This window comes from Dermochelys coriacea, chromosome 8 (assembly GCF_009764565.3).
Source record: "Dermochelys coriacea isolate rDerCor1 chromosome 8, rDerCor1.pri.v4, whole genome shotgun sequence".
Lineage (NCBI taxonomy): Eukaryota > Metazoa > Chordata > Testudines > Dermochelyidae > Dermochelys > Dermochelys coriacea.
In genome coordinates, this window is record NC_050075.1 from 99075764 (window position 1) to 99091690 (window position 15927).

Sequence of the window (15927 nt, forward strand, 5' to 3'; positions counted from 1 at the left end):
AAGATATTGGACTTGTCTGGAAAAATTATTTTTATTCCTTTCACGGTATTGTTTGTAAAGTTCTGCTCTTTTGTTTATCATCTTTGCTTCTACTGGAACCATCCAATGTGCTTGAGTATCTGATACCAGAACAAGTGCAGTTTCTCTACTGTCTTATCCATCTCTTTCTCTTTTCATGATGGACTGTGTAGTACACCTGTTAGAGGAAAAGATTATGGGTCAGGAGACCTAGATTCTGTTTCCAGTTCTACCACTGTCACTTCAAGTTCATTGGGAAAGACACTTCGTTTTTCTATGCCTTGGTTTTCTAATCTGTAAATTGAAATAATACCTATCCTCTTCTTGTAAAGCATTTTGCAATTCTTGGATGTAAGGTTTCAAATCTAGAACAGCATTCTAGATTCTGACTTGGATCACTCTGTACTGAAGGTCTTAAAAAAAAAAAATCCAGATTGAGCAGGCATAGCAGTAATTATACTCAATTGAATGCAGGGGACAGATGGTCTAAAGGATACAGCACTGGACTGGGGCTTGGGAGACGTGGTTTCAATTCATGGCAGAGCCACAAATGTCCGGTGTGACCTTGGGCAAGTACCATAAAGTGCCTTGTGCCTCCGTTTTCCAGCTGTAAAATGGGGCAAACATTGCCCCAATCAACAGGTTTGTTGTGAGAGTAAAAGTCATTAATAATTGTGAGAGGCTCAGATGTTGTGGTGATGAGAGCTTTGTAAGCAGTTGCAGAAGAGCAGCACTAAGCAAAATTTTATCCTGGCATAAATTCCAGTTCTCCTGAATCTTGGCATTTATGATACAGTAAGTATTCTGATATATTTTTATTAAAGAACACTTTGCAAATCTATGTCTACTTTACCAGATGACTCAGTCTTCAATCTGCCTTTTATTTGGGTGATTTGGATAGATAATTCTTCAATTTGACTTTCAAAGCTGGTGTGTCATGAAGATTTTTTTTTTAATGTTTACCTTAGACAAGAAAGAAAAAAGCTTATATATTAAACACATAATTCATAGCAGTTACAATCAAGCAATTTCTGTACATTCTGCTGAAATCCACCTGCTAAACGTCGGTTAGAAAAAAGTTCGGCAAGCTCTGTAGATCTGATAAAAATAAAATCTTCTTTTAAAAAAACAAACCTGAACAAACTCAACCAAACAGCCCCCTATATATATATATATATATATATATATATATATATATATATATATATATATATATATAAATTTTTATGTATAATAAAATTTTGGAGTTCAGAGAATGTCTTTAAATGGTGAATTCCTCCATTTTTTTATACTAATGTGTTGAGCTATCAAAGAAATTCAAGTCTTAAATAACTATTAGGCAATAGGGGTCTTTGAATGTAGTTGGTGACACAAATTAAAAAACAAAATAACCCCCTCCCCCTTTTTCATGTATGGTTCTTCAGATGGTTAAATTACAAATGGAAATTTGGTATGCTTTGGTATTCTAGTGTTCTGATAAGAGGACAGCCAGCTGGAGTTGTGTGTGCTTTTTATTTTATTTATTTATTTTATTTTCTGTACACTCCAATGACCGTGACTTGAAGAGATGTTTTCTATGGTAAGCTGAACAAAGAGTTCCAGGTAGATCAAGCATACTGTTCACCTGCAGGTTCGTAAGAAATTGTACCAGTCTTATGATGATTCTGTGATTTGTTCTTGCTAAACAACTTGTGATTCAGCAATGGCCTGTCATTTATTTGCTTCTCTCATACACAGTGTAACTGAGTACCCACTGGAAAATTTTAAATCATACCATCATGTTCTTCGGTGGAAACAATGTACAGCCACCTAATACTTTTTTGCCGTACCTACATCTTAAGTCTCCTGGATATTGATAAATTAGTGTCTAACTTTAGTTTGGAAAAAATAGCAAAGTATTCGTAGGAGTGGGTGGGTGAGATTCTGTGGCCTGCATTGTGCAGGAGGTCAGACTAGATGATCATAATGGTCCCTTCTGACCTTAGTATCTATGAATCTTTTTTTTAATTTTTTATTTTAAAGTCTCATCTTCTTGTGCGTTAAGAACATTTCATTTTATTTTCATGGAGTCTATTCCAGGTTTCATCTCTTTCCTTTTTCCTTTTCTGTTTTCTTTAATGAAGACTGTATTGTGTTTCCTAGACCAGTTGGAGAAGTGGCTACTCTGACACTGCAGAACTTGTTACTGAAGAGCACTCAGTGTGCTGTAGGCTTGTTAAAATTCTGCAATACAAGACTTTAATTTTAAATCTATGGAATTACAAATTAGGTTTTTGGTTTACAACTATAAGAATAACAGTTCCACTCTAAGGTCTTAGTTGGATTTCTATTGAAATTCTGTTTGTGAAGGACAGGCTATTCTACTCGCTAAACGTTCTTAGACCACAATTTTCAAACTTGGTACTTAAAATTGGGCAATTAAATCTGTACTTCACTGATTTCCAGTTAGGCCACTTTTATTTATGTGGTTAACTTTAGACACCTAAGTGCCATTTTTAGGTGCCACTGTGAGCCACAAAAACTCAGCTGCCACTGAACCCTGTAGATGCCTACATTCACTCGGCACCTACATTTCTGCTGTAAAAGTTCCCTAGGCACCTGGGTTTCTGTCCCTGGGCATGCACGCTGCTGCTTTACTGTAGGCTTCTGGACTTGTATCTCCTGCCTAAGACCCACCATGATCCACAAACTGGGGGAAGATAGGTGGAGGAGTGCCTGTCTTGCCTGTGGGGCTCAATCCAGTAGGTGTGCTCTGTGCTATGGCTCTGAGCATACCTACCAGATTAGGCCCCATTCAGAATCTGTCTGGATGAGGCAATGGTGGTGCCCACCTTCTACCTTTTAGCCTAGTGGTTAAAGCACTTCCCTGGGATGTGGGAGACCCAGGATTAATTTGTCCTTCTGCCTGCTTGGATGAGAGGATATGAACAGGGGTTTCCCACTTCTTAGGAGAATGTTGTAACCACTGGGCTATAGGATATTCTGATTTGGGTCTCGCTCAATCTCTCCTGTTGAAGCTGTTCCACCATGGATAAATAATTAAAGAATCTTTGGGCTGGAGAGAGCGTGAGAATAACTTCATAGCCTGGTGATTAGAGCTCCATTGGCTGAGTCTAACGCCTAAATTCCTTTGTGGATCTGGACCCAAGTTTGAAAATGTTGGCTTAGTGATTAATTTGAAATATGTTTTATTCCAGTACTAGGATTTACAAATTCATAATCGCTTGACTGAGCAAATTACTATAATTCACGATTTTTACTTGCTTTAGTAAAATGTCAGTGGTTTTTATTTTATTTTAGTTGACTTGTTGCAAAGGTAATTGTTTTAATGAGTGCATGGACTCCAAAAACAGGGATTCTCACTTATTAGTATGTCTGGCAATTTGGTGCATATGGGTGGGTATCCTCCAGTTTAGGATTTGGAGGTAGTTACATTTGACTTCCAGTAGATGGCATTGGGAATTGCCCATTGACTAAGTTCCAGATCTTCCTATTACTGGCCTTGTTACTGACTTACATCTTTGTGAGATATAGGAGAGGAAGTAGCAAGTTGTTTTTCTCCAGGTACAGCAAATCATTTAAATAATTTGTAATTTTCTAAAATCTGGTTTCCAGGAAGCTGAGCCTTTCTCTCTCTCTAACCTTAACCCCCCCCCCCCCCCCTTTTTGAGCATTTGCAACAGTGAATTCGCATCTTAGAATGGGATATTTCACCAGATTTCACTGTCTCCTAGCTATAAAAGGGTACTTTTAGAACATCTCATAGACAACTTTATTTGGCTGTGATGCCACAGTGCTGAGGTCTTCTTTCCTCTGCTGAGTATTTTTCCAAAACAGAGTCCAAGACTTCAGGAGACTTGGCCCATCACGAAACAATGCCTCTGCTCTTCAGTATGCTTGGTGTAGCTATCCTGACACACCCCAGAACCAAGAAGATAGATAAGTAGAGTGGTTAGATCCTATATCGCTTATCTAGAAAGATACCTCCAGAGGGGAGATGTGTGTATGGGTTCTCAGTCTGGGGTTTGTGACCACTCTGTTCTTCCCATATTGGGAAGTGGAAGAGTGATTCCAGTTATATTTTCACAAGATGGGAAGGGGTTCCTGGTATGGAAAAAACTGAGAATTACTGGTCTAGTGAACAGAGCCCTGGACTGGGAGTTAGAAGTAAGTTGTGCTCCTGACTTTGTCATTGACCTCTCGTGTGACTTTGATTACATACTTCCCTTTTCCATGCCTCTGTTTTCTTCTGCCATCCTTTGTCTTGTGTATTTATGTTGTAAGTTCTCTGGGACCGGGGTGGGACTGTCTCTCAGTATGTGACTGTACAGAGCCAAGCACAGTAGGGCCTTGATCTTGGTTGGGCTCTCTAAGTTCTCCTGCAATACAAATAATAGTGGATGAATGTAATCCACTCATGTAGATGGCAGCAGGGGCTCAAACAGAGTCATGACAGCTAATGAACGTGAATTTCATGAGCATTTAAGGGTAAGCGATCCTTTGTCTGGCTATCAAGAATTCCCAGATTTTCAGTGATCTAGTATATCTGGGGAGACAGTTGTTGTATCTTCTGTTGTCTCCTCTCGCTCCTGGTGACCATGGGTTAGTAACAAGAACAGTAATGCACATGCATAAGCCCTTTTCTATCCAGATTCCTGAATCTGTCCGACTCTGATATTAACATCAGGCCAGGCTGGCTAGAAGACAGTTGATATTACACAACAAGTCCGGGAAAAAGTCCCAGAAAAGAGCCTTATCTCTGCCTCCTGAGTAGTCTGAGACCAGGTCACAGAACAGTTGAGGCACTTGGCATTCAAAGCGAGCAGTTTTCTTCCCAGATGTTAGAGAGAGAACAGGGAATGTGTTGGATGTGTTTGGTAGAAATGGATAAGGGAGGATGGCAATAGGGACAACAAATAAAAGCAAGCCTTTTCTTGCTAAACTACAGTGAATTGACTGAGCCGGCAATCCATAAGTGAAGGTTTATGGAGTGTGAAGAATGTCACCTTTTGCTGGATAGCCTCTCTCCTAGAGGAGCCAAAGATAGATGTGTTCCTGTCAGCTCACCTCAGGAAGGTGCAGAAATAATTCTCTGGAATGAGGGACCACAAGTTTCTGGCAGTAGAAGCATTGTATGATACACAGCTAGCTGACTTACGTTTGCCACCGACTTATTGCTACCAAAGGTCATGTGAAAACAATGTGCTCTTTTTCTTACAACAGGGATCAGTTTGCCATTTGGGCCGTTCTTCAGGACGCTAGCCTCCTGGTTGGCCCAAAGGAAATTTTAGGAAGTCAGAAATATTACCAGCATCAGGGAGTGTGGGATTGCCATTAACCTAAATACAATAAATAGAAAATACTTGAAGATACAGCTTGGATTTATCATTGGCATTTAGAACCAGATTGAATCATTCGAACCCTCCAGTCTGCTGAATTTTGCAGGGGGTTTGTTAGCATGCGATTGTGATGTACATTAGTGGCTCATTAGTACATGGATCCTGTGAACAAGTGCTCATGTTTAGTCATCTGTATAGTGCTAGGATCCTAAAGCAGACCATGTTGCTAACCTACTGGAGATGAAAGGTCCGGTGAAGACCCGAAATCTGGTATTCATGATTCAAACTGATATACTCTATGCCCCTAGACTCTGTGTATTTATTAGTTTGCATTTCAGGGAAACCATCTGTGAAATAAAAGCCATGTCCCTCTTGTTTTTAGTGAGAGTTTGCTGCTTGACCAAGACCAATAATACCACTCTTAGTCAGGGAATTCTACTAGCCTTTATGGCGAACTGGACTGTGATCAAGAAGCCTTTTTGATGTTTTGGTCTCTTTTACCTGCTGCTTGCTTACTAATCTCTTCTTTGGGGTAAGTTTATTGAGAAAGCTAGGGTGAGCAGACTTTTGGTCTCTACCACTATTTTTAACCACTTCCACTTCGACCTGATTATAGCAATGAGACAGCTTTGGTTGCATTGATGAATGAGGGCCGTAGCAAGACATCCTCCCTCCGCCCAAGATTCTGTTCAAATTATCAGCGATTTCTGACATGTGTAACACGAAATGCTGCTGGCTCACCAATAAGATCTTGCATCAGTGGATGGAGCTGTATTAAAGCTGACTTCATTCATTCCCCTCTGCTGGATCCCAAAAGGTGGACAGATTCTTCTCTTTCCCAAGCAGTCTCCTCTTTGGAGTCTTGCAGGGCTTAGCCCTGTTGCCTCTTAGTCAATATTTATGTAAATCTAGAAGTTAGATTGTGAAATGCCATGGTTATATTGCCAAAAACATGCAGAGTGTACACAGCTCTTGTTCCTTGTCTCATCTAGCACAGACTGCACTGGGTTCCAAGTGTCTGAAGGGAATCCGAGTCAGAATGGAAGGAAGTTGGCTTAAGTGTATTCTGGTTGCAATGAAGCTAATTTTGCTAGCGAGCGGAAAACCTGCTGAGCATTTGGCAGGAGTTATGACCACACCCTTAAGGGTGTCTGTTGGATTCGTTGCTGCTCTGGATACCTGCTCCTGAGGGAATTCTGTGCCAAAAAATTATGTGCACAATATTTTAAAATTCTTCAAATTTTATTTGTCAATAAATACATGTGGCTCCAGCATGGCAGTGGGGAGCACAGGCAACAGGCTGCACTGAATGGGAGATCACCCTGAACACCCACCTCAAAGGGACTCGGCAGTGAGGCTGTACCTGACCCTGACACAGTGCAAGGGCCGGGCCTGCCCCAGAAACACCCCGGGGCCCTGCCCCTCTGTGCCAGGTGCACCAGGTATGGGTGGTCAGGCTCAGGCCAGCAGGATCCAAGTGTGGAGGGGCTTAGTGTGGGGGGGATCCATGTGGGGGTGAGAGGTTTCTGGATGGGGCAATCAGGATGTGGGCGGCTCAGTGGGATATCTGGATGCACAGAGGCTCATGGGGGGGGTTCCGGGTGCAGGGCCAATGGGACTCTTTAGGGGATCCAGGTGAAGGTGTTTGGGGCTCAGAGGGGGGTATTAATGTGGGGAGATGGGTCTCGGCAGGGGGGATCTGGCTGGGTGCATGGGGCTTTATGGGGTGCAGATCTAGGTGTAGCTGGTTGGGGATCAGTGGGATGGGGGTCTGGGTGTGGGCGGCTCATCAGAGGGATCCAGGTAGGTGTAGGGGGGTACGGCTTGTCAGGGTGAGGGTTCGATGGGCATGGTTAACGGGGGAGCCCCAGCTGCTGCTGAGTGGATGCTGCATGCTGGGCTCCCGCTTCCCCCCGCGATTCCCCTATCCCCTCTTCTTCTCCATCCCCCTCCCCTCACTCCCACATTCTCCTCCCCCCTGGCCTGTTCCACCCCACTTCCTTCCGTACCCCTCCTTACTCCCAGCCCCACCACAGGCACTCACTGTTGCACAGAAAAGAAGGCTTCCAGCATGCAGAAGGGGAGCGCGGCTGGCACTAGGACCCAGGAGGCGGCGTATAGCTGCAGAGTCAGCAGAGCCCAGACAGCCTCCTTCAGCTGGGCAGGTCTGCGCTTCCAGAAATGAGAGGGGGGCAGTGGCACGTAACTCCATGTGCCCCCCATGCCTCATCTCTGTTTGGAGGGCGCAATCCCCAACCCAAATTGTGCCGTTTTATGCAGGGAAGCACAGGGATTCTGGGGTGCGTTTTCTGTGGGTGCGCAGTCATGCAGAATCCCCTCCGGAGTAGAGATCCTGATAGCAGCTGTGGCCAGAAATGCTTTTCATTTTCTTGCTAGTTGAAAACTGCCCTTTCTTTCGAACGCAGATTTAGCCAATTTAATTTGCATTTTTTCCACCTCCAGACTGGGTTACCACCACATGCCCTACCTGGGTTTGACAGCAGAGTTCACCTAGAAACTGCAGTGGCTAATAACAAAGTGAACAACTTTCTAAATGGATCAAACAGGAGTGGGAGAGAGCATGTTGTAGTGCTACATGGTGCAGTTCTCTGACTTCTGTTTTATGTCTAGGGCACTTCATTTTCAGTTAAAAAATTTTTTTTCTGGGAATTTCAGTGTTTGTTACCTCAACAACAAAAACAGGTGAAAATCAGTGCAAAAAAACTATTAATTTTTTGGGGGGTTATTTTGGTGGACAGACAGATGGGGGAAGGGGAAGTATTCAGTAGATTAATGCTTTGAATTATGTTAATCAATGTGGTTTTCTGCAGAACTAAAACAGCACTCAAAACACACCACCTCTGAGTTTAAGAAAACAGTATATCTCTCATCCCCAAATAAAACTTTTCATTTGAATAAACAGTTTACTGTTGTAGACTTGTAAACATTTATAGGCTAATAGTTCTGTTTAATAATTGGCCACACCATTTGCAGTGCATACACTCAACTTAATCTTTTTCTCCGTTTTTTAAAAACTTCCTTGTGTTCTGAAATGTATTCTGATACAGAGTTTCATTTTCTTCCCATTTTAGTGTATCAGATCTTTAATCCATTATCTCCTAACAGCTTGAAACATGTATGTGGTGTGCGTCAGTTTTATCAGTACATTCAGATGTGCACGCACATCAGAGCTTGCGTGCGTGCCTGTTTGTTTGTTTGTTTGTTTGTTTGTTTGTGTGTATCTTCTAGATGTGGGGTGGCCAACCTGAGCCTGAGAAGGAGCCAGAATTTACCAATGTACATTGCCAAAGAGCCACAGTAATATGTCAGCAGCTCCCCAAACCCGCTCCCAGCACCTCCCACCCACCTGCAGCCCCTCTGGTCAGCGCCTTCCCCTCCCTTCCCACACCTCCCAGTCAGCTGTTTCATGGCATGCAGGAGGCTCTGGGGGGAGGAGCAAGGGCACGGCAGGCTCAGGGGAGAGGGCAGGAAGGGGTGGAGTGGGGGCAAGGCCTGTGGCAGAGCCAGGGGTTGAGCAAGGAGCTCTTCCTGGCACATTGGAGAGTTGGTGCCTGTAGCTCCGGCCCCAGAATCGGTGCCTATACAAGGAGCCACATATTAACTTCTGAAGAGCCACGTGTAGCTCCAGAGCCACAGGTTGATCACCCCTGGTCTAGATTAATGTATAGCTTTACTTCAACAGGCGGCTTTGCATATACACACAGACTAAAGTATTATCATAATACATATATCTCATGCAATGTATTGTATTTACCTAATAAAACAAGTTGTTTTTTATATATTTGAATGATACAAAAGTAGAGTGAACATCAGAAAATACTGAATAATAATTTTTGTAAAACCTGGGAATTTTTCAGAAAAAATTATTTTAAACTGAAAACGAAGGGGCTTACCTAAGTCAAATCCTTCATGCTCCTGGTCCTGATCTATGAAGAGGCTAGTCCCCAGTTATCTCAGAGATGGTCTTTTTTCCATGCCTCATCTTGACAGTTAGTCAGTGGGAGCATTGTATTTGGTGGTACTCAAAGTTATGCATCTCTTTATTTAATTATTCTTCCCTATGATTTATGTTTTCATCTGGCCCTTCATTATCATGTCATATAAAATTTAAGATTGTCTGGTCATGGTTAATGCTTTTGTTTCTTTGTAAAGTGCCACACACACCTACAGTGCTAAATGGAAACTTGGGAATAGATGAATGGTGGCAGGTGGAGGAAAATCTTTCCAGGGGAATCTCTGACAGAACCAAACTGGGTATTAGTAATCTTACAGACTCTGTTCAGCTGGGGAGCGGTTCTGAAGTCTCACTTGATGTATGTCTAAATCAGAAATTAAACAAAACTACCTGTTTCATTGTTGCGTCATATTTAAAAATGCTTATTTAAAAATGCCCTTCAAAAATGCTGTGTTGCTATTATAGATTGTGAAAACTCAACCTTAGACTTCCAAAAGTGAGGTTCTACTTTGAAAAGTGACTTTGATCCTGTCTACATGGGGGCTTTAATATGCACTGAACTGTAGTGCACTGGCTTGTCTGCAGTAGATAAACTGCCATGGTAGCATATACGCAAACAGCTGTTTCCTGTTTCAATCTATATAAGGGACTTTTGTGAAGTAAGTGTGTGGCATTCTGGGTGGGTATTCCACTGTCCTTTGCTTTGCAGCTGGGTTTGTGCATTCTGAGATTTTTCTCATGACACATTGTGGGATATGTACTGAAAGCCAATGGAATTCTGGGACTTGGGGGGGTCAAACTCCAAAACTCCCATGATTCCACTCCTGCTGTCTAATGTTACTGCCATTTTGAGAGGAAATTGCCATTTTCAAACTGCTGCCAGCAAGCGTGGAGAAAGCAATGCTTCCCACAGTGATGCTGACAATCGTGAATATGCAGAAACCGTTGGTGGAGAGGTGTTTGAGTTCTCTACACTGGGTGGCTTTGGTTTTGGATTTCAGCCACCATTCAACCAAGCACTTCCTGCAACCGTGGCTGTGCCAGCAGGAGCAGGGAGAGGAGGAGGAGGAGGATATTGAGCAAGTGCTCCTGCACAAACTTTTCTTGGAGCAGCTTCACGCAGTGCAGTGCCATTTCTGGGCTTGAGAAAGAAGCAATGGCTGGGAAAAGATTGTTCTGTAGACCTGGGGTGGTGACCAGTAATGACGCCAGAATTTTAGGCTGACAAAGGCAACCTTCCTACAGATCAGTGCTGAGCCCACCCCAAAGATGTAGAGGCAGCATAGCAACATATGAGTTCCTATAACTGTTCAGAAACCGGTCACCATCACCATCCGGAGTCCACTTCTGACTCATTGGTCAGTAGCTATTTAATTTGGCATGGGTGGATTGACTGACCAGGGCCATTTGTGATACAGGTGTATGCTGTCATGAAAAAGGTACTGATGCACCATGTCATAAAGCGTGGGAAGAGGTTATTGATTGCGTTGCACAAATGGGGTTCCCAAATTGTTTTGGGGCAGTTGATGGGACACATGTGCCCTCCGCACTCAAGGCTTCAGAGTTTATAAACAGAACGGGATTTTTCTCCATTGCATCATGGCCTGATTGGAAGGGTAACATACATAAATTCAGAGAGGTCTGGAAATGTCCACAATGTTAGGACTTTTGATATTCGTAGCTGCTTGCCTTAATGAATTATGAAAGATTTGCTCCAGGATCACTATGGACATTAATGGTGTTAAGTATCAGAGGGGTAGCTGTGTTAGTCTGGATCTGTAAAAGTGGCAGAGAATCCTGTGGCACTTTATAGACTAACAGACGTATCGGAGCATAAGCTTTCGTGGGTGAATACTCACTTCGTTGGATGCATGTCAGCCTGTCAGTCTGGGAGATCCATCCTATCCTCTGCTTCCGTGGCTGTTGAAGCCATCTACAGGGCACTTGGATAGAAGAAAGGAGCTGTTTAACTATCGCCTGAGCAGTTGTAGGATGCCAGTGGAGTGTGCATTTGGCAGATTGAAGTGTAGATGGTGCTATCTTATGACTAGGTTATAGGCTGCAAAGCACTACCTGCCTCAAATTATAGCTGTATGCTGGTGGAGGCTTGGTTTTGATCCCTGACCTTCCTATGAAGGTTTCTGAGCTCTTTGCTCTTGATGCGGCACTGCATTGCATCCCAGCTGTGACCCTCTCGGCCATCTACTTAGCGATGGATGTGAATGCATTTTTCTGTGCTTGTTGGTAAGCACTACCTGCACCATTGCATCTCCTGAGATGATGAGATCAAGGATCTCTACTTGGCTCCAAGCAGATGCATGCGATATGGTGTAACACTGCTATATTAATACCACTATAATGCCAAGGTATTCAAATTCAGGAGCAAATTGACCGGTCCTGGCTGCATGCCAGCATTTAAATGGGGTGCTACATCCAGTCAACTTGACCCTGGTACAGTGGAGAACACACAGGTAAGCAGACGGATTGGTCATGATGGCATGTAAAGCAGTGTGGAATAGTAGCTGGAGGACTGTCAAAACAGTGTGAAAGAGCATTGTGTGCATGAGTGCTAGTCAGCACTAACTCAGTACATAGTGAACTTACTACACCTTGAAACTCTGTACAGAGTTACTGTGCTTTAAGGATTTGCATCATGCAAGCAGGGCATTTCAGTGTGCACAACTGCCCTATGTAAAGATGCCCTTATGTTGTTTGACAGATTTTTGCTTCCTTTGTTCCTTTATATATTCTTTATTATTTGTTCCTTTATTCAGAGTTACATTTGTTCATTTTAGTGACTGTTTATTACTTCCTAGTGTACTCCTGTTACCTGTATTGGCTAAACATCAGAAAATGAGTAGGATTATATTCTGAATGGTATATCATCAACAGAACTGTTAAGAAAGTAAGTTTCAACTTCATGATAAACTCTGACTTCAGTTACTCGTGTGACAACTGTAGTCCTAAATCAAAGAGCAACATTGGACTCTAAGGTGCCACAAGTACTCCTTTTCTTTTTGCGAATACAGACTAACACGGCTGCTACTCTGAAACCTGTCATTGGACTTGAAGAATCTGTAGTGCTGGTAGAGATGTGAGTCAGAACACAACTTGACTTTCAGATGTCACCTGGAGTTTGCAGGGTTGACATTTTAAAAAAAATCAAAACAAAAATTACATTTTTACTTGTAAGCTGACCAAATTTGATATTGTAGTTAAATGACTCAGAGGTAGAATCCCAGAATGGAAAGAGACTTCAAAAGTGGTTAGAATAGTATTGAACTTCAATGGAATTTAGCAACATGTCATTTATAAGGTGCTGAGAAAACAGAAGTTAGTTACTTTTTAATGTAAAAAATTATCATTAGCACTTGATACTTTATAGTAGCCCAGGAAAGTATCTTGATGATTTTAGGTTGTATTTGACTGGGCAGGTTTTACATCTAATTCTGAGTATCTGAACAGTGACTAGTTTGATTTTTAAATAGTCTTAAGTGGTGTGATTTCAGTATAGAAGCTTGAATGTCTTAAAAATCACACTTTTTTTTATTGAGATATTTGTCTTAATTACTGTAATTTCAACTGGAAAAGGCAAATAAACAAACAAATTTTGTGCTCTCTTGTGATAGAACTACCAAGGACGACTTCTTTCTTGGGTTTTAGACAATTTTTAGAAATGATTTAGATTTACAGTAGAATTTCAGAGTTACGAACTGACAGGTCAACCACATAACTCATTTGGAACTGGAAGCATACAATAAGGCGGCAGCAGTAGAGACAAACAAACAAACAAAAAAGAAATACAGTACAGTACTATGTTAAACATAAACTACTAAAAAAAAATAAAAGGAAAGCAGCATTTTTTTCTTCATAGTAAAGTTTCAAAGCTGTATTAAGTCAATGTTCAGTAAACTTTTTTGAGAGAACAACCATAACATTTTGTTCAGAATTATGAACATTTCAGAGTTACGAACAACCTCCATTTCCAAGGTGTTTGTAACTCTGAGGTTCTACTGTAGTATTTTAGAAGTGATAATATTGGGCCTGTCTTTCACTAGTGGGAGTTGTGAGTGCTTAACATCTCTGGAAAATCAGGTCTCTTTATTTTAAGGTGTTTGTCTAACCTGCTCTTAAAAGTCTCCAACGATGGAGATTCCACAACCTTCCTAGGCAGTTTATTCCAGTGCTTAACCACCCTGACAGTTAGGAAGTTTTTCCTAATGTCCAGCCTAAACCTCCCTTGCTGCAATTTTAAGCCCGTTGCTTCTTGTCCTATCCTCAGAGGTTAAGAAGAACAATTTTTCTCCTCCTCCTTGTAACAGTCTTTTGTGTACTTTAAAACTTTTATCATGTCCCCTCTCAGTCTTCTCTTTTCCAGACTAAACAAACCCAATTTTTTCAATCTTCCTCATAGGTCATGTTTTCTAGACCTTTAATCATTTTTGTTGCTCTTCTCTGGACTTTCTCCAATTTGTCCTCATCCTTCTTGAAATGTGGCACCCGGAACTGGACACAATACTCCAGTTGAGACCTAATCAGGGCAGAGTGGAAGAGTTACTGCTCGTGTCTTGCTTACAACACTCCTGCTAATACATGTATGTAAAAAGAGAGGCAAAACTAGCTTGTGCTGGATTGTGGTAAAGAGATTCATTCCAGAAAGAAATAATTGGGTACCAAATCTTTCACACTTCTCCCCATGGAACACTTGTATGATAGACTGCGTTAAATAATGAACTAATCAGTTATTTGGCAATCTATGAAAAGTGATTTCTCGGTGGCAAAGCTGAGAGTGATGCCCTACCTGTTGGAAGTTGAACAGTTGAGGAAAATGTAGGTACTGTATCTAAAAGCAAGTGGCATGCTGCATGTTGATTGTAAATAGAACAGAGCTCCTGCTTTGAATTGGGAGTTTGAGCTAAAATCTACAGTACCATTTCACTGTGAGTTTATTACCATCATTTAAAAAATATTTACTCTTCACTGTCAAGGTTATACAAATGGAGAGATTTGTAAAGCTATGTTTTTCTTTCTCCTCCACTCCCCCCCCCCCCCCGCCTCCAACGCCCAACCACAAGTAAAAATTCTCTCTAGCCTCACTGGCAAATCTATAATCTTCTCCAAGTGAGAGTTTCACTGTAATGACAACCCCAAAGATTCTTCTATAATAAGAAATCGCAGCACTGTAGGTTCATTAAACAAATTGTGTGGTTCTAGAAAGGTTTAGTGTAGGGACAGAGCAACATGGATATATATTTACCTAAATGAAGTACTTAAACCTTATACATTCAATTAGACATATTTCTGAATATGCTAAAGGAGTGTTAGTCAGTTTTTGTTATCAGAGATTAGGAAGGAATTTATTATTTTTTTTTTATTTTTGCTCTTGTTTTTACTAAAGATTTAAAAAATGTTTAGACTTGATATGGCAGAACTCTCCATCTTAGGTTCTTGTATATTACTTGAATTATGGTAGTATCTGAGCATCTCACAGTCCTAAAAATATGTCTCCCCAGAACAGTCCTGTGCTATAAGGAAGTACTATAATCCCCATCTTTAACATGGGTGACTGAAGCACAGACAGGCTAAGTGATTTGTGCTGGGTCACACAGGAAGGCTTTGATGGAGCATGGGCTTGAACCAAGGTTTCCCAAATCCTACACTAGCATGCTAGCCTCTGACATAAACTGTCCTTTTCCTCCTATCATCACATGGTTCTAGGCTTCAAAGACCCATGCCTTGGCTTTGGCTGTGCTACTTAACTTTTAAAGAATTAATATTGATCTGAATTCTGGTTAAATCAACATTTTCCCCCTCCATTTAATACTTTTTTTTTTTCCTTTTAGGCATGTACCGGTATTGAAAATATTGATGAAGCTATTACTTTACTTGAACAAAATAACTGGGATTTAGTGGTAAGTATGTCTAAGAAAATGATTTTATAGCACAAGTTCATATATTTGTTGGTACTGACTAAGCAAAACTTGAATTAAATGTGTGACTTTTTTCCCCCCTGTTAAATACATAATTCATAGGAGAATTAAGTACCTGTTGATTAGATCCAAGTGTAACTTCGTATGTATACAATAATTAAAGGTAACAACCTTTTTTAAAAAAGACAACTCGTAGATATAAGAATTTTCAAGGATTTAGTTAGTACCCGTGAAAGAAATGGGAGGTAAACCACTTTCTTCAAATAAGCTAATTTTTGAATGACTTAATTTTGCCAATTTTTTTGCTGCTGCCATTTATTTGTATTACAGTAGTGCCTACTGGATCAAGAATCAGCTCGCCCTACTCTCCCTCTCCACTCCCCTTCCCCTCACCTTTCCCTCCAGTCTTGGTGTTGTCCAGACACTAGTAAAAAGTCAGACTCTGTCCCAAGTGTCACAATCTATGTTGTAGCAAGACTCTGTATGTGGATGAGACAAACATGGCTGTGGGCAGGCAGGCAAGGTACCAGAAAAGTAAGCAAATCAATGTGTATTAAGCAGAGATGTTGGCTCACTGCCTGCTTAGGTGTTGTGATCTGGTAGTACTCTATAAATATTGTAGGAGAGGTCAGTCATAAGGAGGAATTTGAAGGATGCTAAGGTA

The 15927-nt window shown here is 41.4% G+C and overlaps 1 protein-coding gene across 1 annotated transcript in view; it reads left to right on the plus strand.

Annotated features, from left to right (window-relative positions):
* The window catches only part of FAF1 (Fas associated factor 1), a 299927-nt gene that overhangs the window by 15947 nt on the left and 268053 nt on the right, over positions 1-15927 (plus strand). The window contains exon 2 of the mRNA XM_038412503.1: positions 15177-15245. Coding sequence (XP_038268431.1) covers positions 15177-15245 — 69 coding nt within the window. The remainder of the gene's footprint in view (positions 1-15176; positions 15246-15927) is intronic.